The sequence below is a fragment of the Gobius niger genome (assembly GCF_951799975.1).
Source record: "Gobius niger genome assembly, chromosome: 4".
Taxonomy (NCBI): domain Eukaryota; kingdom Metazoa; phylum Chordata; class Actinopteri; order Gobiiformes; family Gobiidae; genus Gobius; species Gobius niger.
Window position 1 is genome coordinate 14,411,318 of NC_136855.1, and position 12,188 is coordinate 14,423,505.

General features: G+C 41.3%; 1 protein-coding gene across 2 annotated transcripts in view; it reads left to right on the forward strand.

Moving 5' to 3' along the window:
* The window catches only part of LOC306961885 (polycomb protein SCMH1-like), a 34,624-nt gene that overhangs the window by 15,224 nt on the left and 7,212 nt on the right, over positions 1–12,188 (forward strand). For both annotated transcript variants that reach the window (XM_079554836.1, XM_079554837.1), the window contains exons 8-10: positions 9,080–9,420; positions 10,808–10,937; positions 11,365–11,571. In XM_079554836.1, the coding sequence (XP_079410962.1) occupies positions 9,080–9,420; positions 10,808–10,937; positions 11,365–11,571 (678 nt within the window). The remainder of the gene's footprint in view (positions 1–9,079; positions 9,421–10,807; positions 10,938–11,364; positions 11,572–12,188) is intronic.

The following is a 12,188-nucleotide window of genomic DNA, read 5'->3' on the forward strand; positions in this document are numbered from 1 at the left end:
TCAGCAATAGAGATATTTTGATGATGGCAAATGCATCAATCTCAATCTACTGCCTTCACAATTTGTATCCCTCAAATGTACTGTATACTATATTCTCCTCTCTATTGTTATTTGGTCATATATTTTATAGACAGTCTTTTCCATATTGTGAGTATATTTGGGTGATCCGTTCAGATTAAGACATCTCTAAGTGACAGCTCTCCCTCCTCCTCGCCTCTGTTTGCTCCACTGCACATTGTTCTCTCTGAAATGTGACCGGCTCTGCTTCCTGACCGCTGCCTTCACTCACCGGGGCTTTCCCCTCACTGGCTAATGTTACTCCCTGAGAATTAGACCTCCCCCCCTGGGCCGGGGCACTGAGGGGAAGCCCAAGTGCTGTCTGCAGGACCCCTAAATATATGCATCTACACTGAAAAAAAGCAATCGAGAAATAAGGAACATTTTCTTGATCGCTGATTTGAGTCAATCATTTCAAGAAATCTGTCAATGTTTACAAATGTACTTATTTCTAAACAATTTTTCTTTTTAAACCTAAAAAGTATTTTTATAACAAATATACACAATTAAAATATTTAAGGCCCTGTATCACCTCTAACAGTGAACGAGTGTGGACAAAGGAGGAATTAATTTGCCAAAAAAAACAGATGTATCTCAATGTTTTTGATTTTCTTTAAATGACACTTGTGAAACTAAATCCGTGTGGATTTGACTAAGAACAAGTGACTGATGTTGATTCATGGCACTAAAACAGCTCTGGTCATTTAAAAAAAACAACACTTCTACACATGAGAAAAGGACAAGTGTATGTGTCAGGTTCTCTTACGACGCAAATGAGGAAGACAAAGTGACAAAAACACAATGAAAAAGTGATGCGAAGGCAAAAAGAAAGAGCCACAAAAGAGCAACAAAAACGTTCTGGAAAAGCAACAATAACACAATAAAAAAGTTACAAAAAGAAGACAAAAAAAGCAGCAAAAGCACGACAGAAATTATTTTAAAAATGTGATAAAAACGGGGCAACAACGCAACAAAAAAGTCACGATAAGTTTTGTAAGTCTGAGCTTTCAAATTAGGCGTTACTCGGGGCTATAGGCAAGAATCTTGTAGATTTGGGTAAAGCTGAACTGGAGAAAATGGGCTCGGTTAAGAAGTTAAAATTGCATTGTTTTACATGGATACACTTTATATGTACTTTCTTGTATGCATGCAAATACACTGTGTCCATTTCCTGCTGTGTTTTGCATTGAACTTCCTGTAACTACAACTTCTTGTACCACAAAAAATGGAATTACATATCCGCTTCCAAAGCTTGCATGATTTAAAAAAAAATTATTATTACTTTGGCATTGCTTGTGAAGTTAGCACTTTGCTGTCCATATTTCAATATTTCAGAACTACTACTCTTTCTGATACACTTTGGTCGTCCCACCATCCTCCCTCCCACTCCCCCCTCTCCTCGGTCGAACCCTCCCCCGGGACCCCGCCACGCTAGCCCCATTAGCCCCGTGCTAACCCCCGGCTAACCTCCACCATCCCCCAAAGCCTTTGCAAGTTTAAGAGGCAGGTGACTGACTGCCTGTCGATTATGGCCACAGATAACATGCATAAACAGCCTGTCCCCCCTTTCTCTCTCCCTCTCTGTGTGTGCCTCTGTGTCTCCACCCGTCCCTCCCCAGCCCCATATGCAAATCAAACATACCCCCTCCCCTGCCCGCCCATGACGCTCATTCATTTGGGAGGCAGGATTTGCAGTGGTAGTAGTTGTAGTAGTAGCAGCGGTGAGGTCTTTGTTGTGGACTAGTGCTTGGAAGAAAACTACCAGTGAACAGATAAGGAAGGGGGAGAGTACGAGACATTTCTTGATCAAAACCTTTCAAAACACAATAACTCAAACAGGAAAAAGTTGTGTGTTGTTAATTGTTGTTGCACTAAAAGCAAAACCAGGAAGCAACTGGATTGAGAAACAGATTTTATTTTTTTTTGTCGTGAAACTACTCGGTCTTCTGCTGCAAACTGGGTTAGAAAACTTCTGCTTTTGGGAGCGTTTACTGGTGAGTTTAAGGCCTTTTTACTCAACAAAAGAAGTTCACATTGTGGTCCTGCTTCTGTTGTAAAGAATGAGTGCTTTGTTGGCTCACTTGTGTGTTAGTTTTAAGGAGATGATCAATTCAAAGTAATTTAACTCACACAATGCTACCGATGTAACTCATATTTGGCTTTTCTTCTCAGTTAGTTTGGGGGTTAATTGTTGTTGGGTCACTTTGTAATACTTTGTAAAGATTACACATTCCTGAGAGTAATTGCATCGATCATGTGCGAGTGTTATGGACTAAGAAAAGGTTGCTTTGTCATTCATTTAATTGCCCTGTGCCACCTTTTTTGTGGCATAAGAGGTTTTGTCCTTTACTGTATTGTATTAGCAGACATTGTAGGAAAAAAGACCTTTGTATGTTAAGTATAGAGCATTTTTAATCACTAACAGCTTGTGGTTGCTGTTTACTACCAGTATTGCACCCTGTATGTTGCGAAACATGCTTATAAACTCTTTCATGCAAAGAACTGGGATGCAGGCAATGCATTAGGAAAGTTAGGAATGAGTCTGGACACAAACTGACAATTCCACTTTCATCGTTTGCAAACTGAACTCTGTGCTGAACATGTGGCTGAACAATATGAACCAAGTGGTTTCAAGTTACAAAGTGAATCTAAATTCCAGTAATGTTACTTAGTACAAGAAATCGATGTCTTTGTCAATGATCTGCTTAAAGGAGGAAATAGTTTCTTCCATCGCGCACATGCTTAATCCCATTGACATATTATGTTTACAGTAAATGCTGGTGCACCGTCAGTTCTCTAAACAAGCTTCTGCCAGGTCAGATTTATTTTCCAGTACTTGCAAACAACATGGTTTTGATTAAGTGCAATCTACAAAGCACAAATATCAAATCTTATCACCGGCTTCTTTATCCTTTTTTAGTCAGTGAATTTAAACTATCCACTAGATTCCTTAGATGTTTTTATAGCTTTAGTCAATTTGAGTTTTTTCTCATTACCCTCCTATTATTGTTCACAAGATGCACTTACAGGAGCAGCATGCAGTGTTTTGTTTTGGGAGTCAATATTACAAAGACGTCCCGGACAGACAGGCTTCACGTGCACGCTCCTGCACACACATGAACGCTCTCGTGCACGCCCGTTCCCCCTCGGTGAACTGTGGCTAACGGGTCAGTGGGTCAGTCATTGTTGGGGAGACATGATCAGTGCCATATGGGTTTTTAATTACGCTATGAACAATACACGCCGGGCTAATAAAGATGTTATTGCTAGTTTCAGTTTGTTGAGTTGCTGCTGTGTTTCTCTAGGAATTAGTTTCGTCCAGCTGTTAATAATTTGTCTTGGCGCGCTACATGTTAAGAAAGCAGAAGCCTTTGGCAACTTGTGCAAATGATGCTGTGATTTTATATTGGAGATTCACACAGAGGTTGTTAGTAGCAAAGTAAATTACAGTACTCAAGCATACCTCCACTGTATTTGTATTTGTATTTGTATTTGTAAGTAAAAAAATAAAAGTCTGATGATGCCTGATGATGCAATCTGGAGAACAGTAGGTGGCACTGTGCAGATGTATTGCCAATGCCACTGGTTAATGTGTCTGATTTGTATTTTCTAATTTGAATACTTATAATTTCTGAAGCAAATACTGCAGTACTTTATCTTAAGTGTACTTCTTGTCTCTTAACGGACGTCACACTGATGTGGAAATGATAGAGTGTAGTTGTGAAAGTGTTGCGTCCCTACTTTTGAAGGTCAAGCATTTCACCTGGTAGGTTATTTCATTCAGGGATGGAATGTGAAAAAAAATGTTTTAGTAGTAGGTTTTTTTACACCTCAGGCTGAGTCGTAGATGTTTTTTCCTTTGCAGATTGTAGTAGAACATAGCTGCTCTCTGGGTTGTGCAGCATTAATTTGATGGAACAACTTATTACTTGGAGTAGCTCAAGTGTACTGAGTGTACTCAAGTAATGAGTTATTTTCTTAGATCACCACTGCGTCCATGGCTTCATATTAACAACAAAAGTAAATGTAACTGCACCAATTTTACAGATTGCATTTATAATGCTGTGTAGCACAGAGGTGGGTGGGCAAGCTGTTCGGCGCTCGACTCTTTACATAATTTATACACTATAATTTTCCCCAAGTTTTGTGCTGTACATTTTCAGCTCTTTTGCAAGGCATTGATGCTGAATGGCGTAGCGGTGTATCAGAGGCTCCATGAGCATCCCCTGACAGTGTGGGCTCAAATGGCTCGATAAACTTTGCAATGGGAGAAAGTTGAGCAGAATCAAGTTAACGTTGATGTGGTTGTCTGACTCCATTCAGGTTACTCATGTGGCCCCTGGTGAAAATCCATTCCCCACCCCGGGTGTAGCATGTCAGTGTTGTCCATTGGCCTTGACTTGTTGTGATCAGCACTGTCGCCTCACTTCAAGACGGTCCGATGTTTGATTCTTAGACCAGGGGCCTTTCCGTGTGGAATTTCTCCTGTCTGGGGCGAGGACTCCCCTAAAAAAATATATCTCACTAGACTTGCTCCAGCAATGGAGGATAATCAGAAATTAAAATCTTAGAATTTCAACTATTGATTACTTCAGATAATATTTACCTTATTCCGGACATTTGCGTGGGCGCCGCCATTAATTATGCCCGCCCCTTCTCTTCTATTGGTTAACATGGGACTGGGGAAGTCCAGATAAAATCAGTTACTGCATGAATACAAAGCTGATTTCAGGCTGTGCAGAGAAACGGTGCAGTGTTCACTTGTTGGTGCAAATGAACATTGGTCATTTTACACAAATCAATCTACTAAACATCAGATTTTAGCGGCGAACATTTTCCCTCGATCTCCGCTAAATGAACGGGCTTCGCACTCGACCGGAAGTGTCAAGACAAGGCCGAGACAAAGCAAAAAGAGACAATAGTGGGTGGAATAAGGTGAATAGCTGGGCTGGAATATTACTTGACAATATCCATGTTGTAAGAAGGCACTACACATCACAACATCACCATGTCTTGTATCTTGCATCTTCCATCCATCTTTTTACATACATATAAATGCAAGAACCTGATCCTTGTTGAAAGACACAGCTTTACCCCTGCCTGGCCCATGCTAGCATCGCCGTTCCCCTGTGACTGTAGCTCTCTGAAACAAAAAACGGGTCTTTCTCCACCTGCTTTCACTCATTAAGCAGCTTTCCATGCTTCTACTGTCGGTTCCCCAGAGAGAAACGTAAGCCTCTGTAGCCTCTGTCAGCGTCTAAAATAATCTATAGCCCCTTGAGATCTTCATTACTCAAACAAGGCTCTCCCAAATCTGTGTTTTAAATAAGAGGAGTTACAACAGTGATTCTTAGAGTTGTTGGAGATGTTGAAATGTGCTGAATATGGTCATAATAAATTCACTTTTTGTTATTGTTTGGGGTTGTTTTATAATCACAATGTAATTTTTAGTTTGATTTAGAGACTATTGGTTAGGACTTAAGTTTAGGTTCCTCCGTAGTCCACTCGTCTCTGTTTAGATGTTAACTTTCTGGGAATTTGTTTAGCCTCTAGCCGAGATTAGTTCTGGTTCAGGCTTGGTCTAATTTACTCAAGGATTAGTCTTAGTTTGCAACTGGATGAGACCCTTTCTGTGTAAACTCTGTTGTATTCCTCTACATTTTAAAGTACTTAAACCTATACTTGGTCATCAATGTGCATATAACTGGTTTGATTATCAATTACATTTGACATAGCCGCTAATTACCTAGTTTTCACTGGGGACAAAGGTTCTTAAGCTGTCATCTGTACTCTGTAGTTGAAGTGTTAGATGTTTCGCCTCTCATCCAAGAAGCATCGTCAGCAACACTACTCATCTCTGGCCACAGGCGGGTGTTTTAAAGACTAATGGGAGGGGCTAATGGTCTGACCAGTTTAGAATGACGGGTTTATGACATCACTGGTGTAAAGGTAATGAAGTCACATGTCATTAAAGCACTAATTGAAAGTCCCGACGTGCTTCTTGGAGTGAAAATCGTCTAGGCCCCTCTGTATTATTTCATCATATCATCATCAGGTCACACTTGGGCTAATTAAGACCGACACTGCATTTTGCCTAACAATGCTCTATTCATTCTTCATGTAAATCACCTCATTGTTTGGAAAAGTGGGATTATGTTTCTTCTCCAGGCAGAGACTTCCTTTTGTTTGGTCCTGGCTGATGCCTCTTTTTAAATTCAACACATTCAAGGATCATTGTGTTGTTGATGTGGATTTTAGCAGCAGTAGAGCCCTGATAAGGAACGCCTGAGTGAAAGAGGAGGCGCGACTGGCACATTTAATTGCATGATGAATCAAAATTGCAATTTGGGTAATATTTTGGTAATGCAAAACAAAAAATACGGGATGTACAGTTGACTGTACGTAAGCCTGTAGTTAAGACATTTATTGTGTGAGTGTTGCAGTATATTTTTCAGTCTTACAAATCTCTGTGAACTCAAACTTGGGAAAAGGTAATTGAACAGTTCCCGAAGCTGCTTTTGGTTTAGCCTATATGTCTCTTGATTAGAAAGTATTGTAACTTTAAAGTGTATCATGTTTAAACTACATTAGCAATTCCTAATAAGAGAAATAATTCTGCATTTTAACAAAAGCACACAAAGGCATTCCTAATCATCTTAAACGAAAGATACTTGAAATGGTCTGAAGATGGTTACCAGATTGTTTTCTGAAGTTTCTGGCTCCCAATTGTTCAAGCTCAAAGTGGGTTGTTAAGTCCTTGTTTTTCCATTTGAGTAAGACTGACTTCACAGACAGTCACAGAGAAATATGTTTTTAAGATTAGAGCTATGGAGAGATAAGTTTAAGGTTATCAAGTATATAGTACAGTATATTAAGCTATTGAGATGCCTCTCTAAGTTTAAATCATCACTTTCAGATTGTTTTCCCCCTTTCCTTTTTTGTCTCCATTGCATTATCCCATGTATGTGTGTTTAAAAATGTGGAGGACAATCTCATGTTCTCTTTAATGACACGTTAAATAACACGTTTAGTAAATACATAAATAAATAAAGTAAGTAAGTAAGAATGACTGAAAACTGCATGAATGGAGCAAAACATCCCTTCAGGTTTAAGTGAGAGAACCACGTTATAGCACAGTTTAAAACTCCAAAAGTCGATTTTGGATGATGCGTCTCCTTTAGAATATCATGGGAACTGGTTTAACTTATCTTTTCCTTTTATCTTATCTCATGAGCGCTCAGCATTTTTCATAGTAACTCAATAATAGTCACTGATTGTTGCTGCCTGAAGGCGTTTGCCCCTGAGGCTCATGACTTTTGTCTTTTTAGTCCTCATTTGATGAAAGTGGTTTAACAAAGGACTCCTCTGTTTAAGATGACACAGCTAACCCTGGCTCTTTGCTATTTAACCTCTGAACTGTTCTCAGGCCAACTATTCAGTAAAATGCTGTCTATATTCAGGGGGAACAAGTTCATGGAGTTCATGATTTGGGTGAATTTAATGATTTTGAGTTTGTGGTTTATGGACATATGAGAGTGTGTTTTGTTTCTGCTCTGAGGAATGAACCACTGGTCTGGAAACTGTTGGAGTTTAAAATATTAATCCAGTGACGTGAAGAATTGATATTGTGTGATAGCTATGGAACAACTATGGAATTCTGCTATAGAATATACATTATTATCAAGCTGTGGTATGTGCACTTTAGTCAGTTGGTCAATTTAGAGCAGAGGTCTCCACTTTTTACTTTTACAATATGAAAACTGCAGAGAGCTACTTGCTCTGAGAGGAGCCTGTGTAACTATAGGACATAGGTAGAGCACACCCTGGACAGATTTGCCGAGGTTATTCATGTATTGACTTATCAACTTTGACTTTTTTTTACATCGAAAGCTTTTACTTGTTAAGAGATAAACCTTTATTGATCTCACAAAGGAGAAATTCACTTGTTACAGTCGGCGTTCAAGAAGAAGAGTTAATAAAGTGCAGCTGATACAGAGATTATTGCACATGTTACTTTACAGTCTTATTGTACAGTCTGACAGCAGTGGGGATGAAGGCTTTGCGGTAGCGCTCCGTCCTGCACTGAGGGTGTCTCAGTCTGCCACTGAGAGAGCTGCTCAGCTCTTCTACAGTCCCGTGCAGTGGGTGGGAGGTGTTGTCCATGATGGAGGTGAGCTTGGCTAACACCCTCCTGTCCCTCACCTCCTCCACAGAGTCCAGGGGGCAGCCCAGGACGGAGCTGGCCCTCCCGACCAGCTTGTTCCGTCTGTTCTTGTCCCGTTCTGTGCTGCCCGGGGCCCAGCACACGGCAGCGTAGTGGAGAGCAGAGGCTACCACAGAGTCATAAAAAGTTGTTAAAGGGGGGTTTTATGCCAAATCGACTTTTTCAAGCTTTACATCATGTTATTATGTCATTCCCTCATTAAAAACATGCCTGAAGTGTTGCCTTTGCACATTCACGTATTTTTGAGTAATCTGTAAAAACTCTGATGGCAGCCATTTTAGGGATAGGTTTGCCTGAGTCCTCCTAGGAACGCCCCCACCTCCTGGAGACGCCTCCGAGCTTTCGTCACCAGCCGAGTAACCAACCACTGCTCCTCAGCGTGTGGAGGGGGCGTGTCGGAAAGGGTCAGAGGTTCTTAAAGAGACAGAGGCCTATTTCAAGACATTCGCTATAGCCATTTTGAGAGAGCAATTTTATACAAGGCAGTTATTCTAATTTACAGACCAACAGAAGGTTTGGTCATCATTGTAGTGTGATATAGACTGGTGCTATGTGATTGAAAAAAGCATAATACCCCCTCTTTAAGGATTGGCCCTGATTTAGGATAGTGATTTCTGTCCTTTGTTGAGTTAGTGCCTGTTCAAACCTGCTCAAGTGACCCGAGATTGGCCTGGTGGTATGTGGGAGCCCAAAGATATTCTCATATTGTTTTGGAAAATCCCTGCATTATGAATGAGAAACATTAAAGGTTAAAAGCAGATTTTAACACACAATAATATCATTTCTTTCTCTCCACAGTTACTCTCCCTGGCGCACTCCTGGCTCCCACCTCCACCACCTCGTCCTCCTCCTCTCTCACAACCCGCCGCTCGTCCCACAGCTCCTCCTTCATGCAGACCTCGTACCGGCTGCCCCACCCCTTACCCCCCCTCCCGGTGCGGAAGGGGGTCCGGGGCAGGAGACCCAAATCCGAGACCATCGCGCTCCTCAAAGCCGCGGCCGAGGCGGCAGCAGCGGAGGCGGCCGGATCGGTCAATGGCAATGGGATGTCCCGCAGCAGCCCTCCCAGGACAAACCCGACGGGGGTAACACTGGCCCCCAGACCACACAAGAAGAGAGGACCGAAGCCCGGCAGCAGGGTAAGAACAAAACAATATGTCTGAGGAGTAATGTGTTTTGATATGGCCCATTGACTCTTTCAGGAGGTTATGTTGTGACTAACAAGGTGATAAAGACAAGGGGAGGACAGGTCGGTGATGGATTGGGAGGGAGGGAAGTACATTTTGTCCAGACACGGCTACTGAAGAGGCAAATTTTGCTGTACTTTTTTTTAAGGGGTGTGTGCAAAACCAACTTAATGAGCTTTTATACTTCATATATATACATAATATTCTCTTGTCAAAAACATCCCTGGAAAAGCATTTCACTTCACAAGTTTATCGTTCTGGGGTTTTAACCATAATCTATCGGACCCGTTCTGCGCTCAAAAGTGTTCATCACGGCACCGCTGTTTTGTTAACATGCCATCAACTACCAATGAAAGCTTGCTGTTTTGTCGCCTGTCATTCCTGCTACTTCAGCCAGAGGGCGCTCCAGGCCTATTTAGTACACAGTCCTCACTCCTTAAAGGGGCTAGATGCAAGTTAGTCATTTTATGCTCACGACTGCCACCTCAGGTCTTATGCGTAGCTGCAGCTTCTATATTAAGCTCGTGCATGACGGCACTTCGGACCCGCACCTTTTTGAGTGACAGTGCAGGATTTTAGAGGCAGTTGTGGTGAACAGGTCTGAGCTCATTCTACATATTAGGACATGGCTGGAACATGTAGGGGGATGAAAATACTTGGTTTTAACATTTTTAAACCCAGTATAGTACCTTTAAGTGTCATTTTCTTAGCTTGTTTTGACATCATGCCAAATTACTAAAAGTAATATATGAATGCCAAGTTTTTTAAGCCACTGGCATTTGTCCAGTCTGAGGATTGTTTTAGGTTTTCGTTGCTGCAGCCTGGTCGATTAAGCCGTCGCTCTGTACATGGTGTTTTTAAGCCAACGTACAGCTTTTTGGAATAATATTAATTGCTGTCAAATGTCTCTTAGGTGGTTCCCATTACAAATTATGTAAGCAGTTGGTAATCCCCTTCTTTCCTTGTCAAATGTTATTAAACCATGTCAAAATGTAAACTCGAGGACTAAACAACATCCCAAATTAGTACTAAATTAGGAGGATCATGACTAATACCGGATTTAGTACACATTTAGACCACATTTCACTATCTTCTCTGGTTTGAATCTCTGTTTAGTGTTATTGTGATATATTTAGTTTTGTTTATGCCACACTGTGGAAAAATCCAGGTTAAACGTTGATGTCACAAGAGCAACAACACAAAAGAACCTGATTCAATATAGTGCAGTCCTTCAAGTTACTTTCATGTGGGAATTCTCCTACCCAATTAACTACCTAATAAATCACCCTCAGGTTCTCTGTCTGCTTTAATTACTGAGTGTTTGTTTGTTTCGGCGCAGAGGAGGTCCCGCGTGGTCCAGTCTCTGGGTTCCTCTCCCGTCTCCCCTGCTCCTCCAGAGACCAGACTCAGCTCCGGCCCGGTCTCCACGGAGAGTAACCACAGCAACGGGTCTAACGTGGTCTGCACAGGTAAATCACTTTAAACACAGACAATTACAAGTCCTGATGGAGTCTCTACAGGCTCTTATTGTGTTTACAAACTCCAAACTTTTCTTTGCTTTGTTTGTTCGATTTTTACGTCGGTAAAAGAAAAACAGGCTTTAACAGCAGTCAGAATCAAATGTCGCAAAATCTTTTATGTTTTTTCCAAGCAGGGTAGCATGGGGGTGTCATTTTTAGCACATTTGTTTAGGGTTAGATCCTCAATGCAGCTCTGTCTTACACTAAAATGTTGACTGAACATCTTGTTGATGCTCAAGTCCAGCCTATAGGGGCCAGCAAAGATAAATTACTTGTGTCCTCATCCAATCGGAAACATGAACGTTGTTAGTTTACCCTTGACTTTAGTGTATTGTATTCAAACAGACATCTGAAATGCCTATCCCTGTTCCTCTAGTTTGTGTGTATGTGAACAAACACGGAAACTACGGCCCAAACCTGGATCGTAAACTGGTCCAGCAGCTCCCGGACCACTTTGGCCCTGCCCCGGTGAACCCGGTCCTGCAGCAGGCGGTCCAGGCCTGTGTGGACTGCACCTACCAGCCCTCCGCCCTGCTCTCCTTCCTCCAGAGCCAGTCCCACAGCGGAGGGGAGGTCATCAGAGGTGAGGGATGCTCTAATGCGTGTATGTCGCGATACTGAACAGATGGTGCTTGGTTAATTTTAGGCTGAAGGCTGTTAATAGGGTAGATTCCATAATGATTGTTTTTGTTGGTGAGAAACATCGAAAAAAAGAATAGAAAACATTACACTAGAATTTGTTAGGCCCTTATCTAGCATCGTCCAGAAGCGTTTCGTTTATGATGTTTCTTTTTTGTAAGCTTTCAGTCTTTGAGGAATTTTCCAGAGTTGAAAACATATTCAAATATCAAGTCAAATGTAGTCAAATGAAAAAACGGCTAAAAGCAGAAGGTAGCGGTCTATTTGAACACAGGCTACTCTCCTCAGTCCAGTCAACAATATTTAATCATCGAGATACTGCGATATATGCCATGTTTGTTTATCAGCGACAATTTAGTAGCTCTTAAATGTGTTGCTGTTACAATGTTAAAATAGTTTCTTAGGTTGTTTAAGCAAGAAGATAAATGGTAGCGTGATTTCGTTTATGCTGGATTTGTTTATTATAATAAAAACATATACTGTAATTTGAAACGCCCTATATATTTCATACACCTATAGACTAAAACAGCGCTGTATAAACACTTAAATCTTCTGAATCAG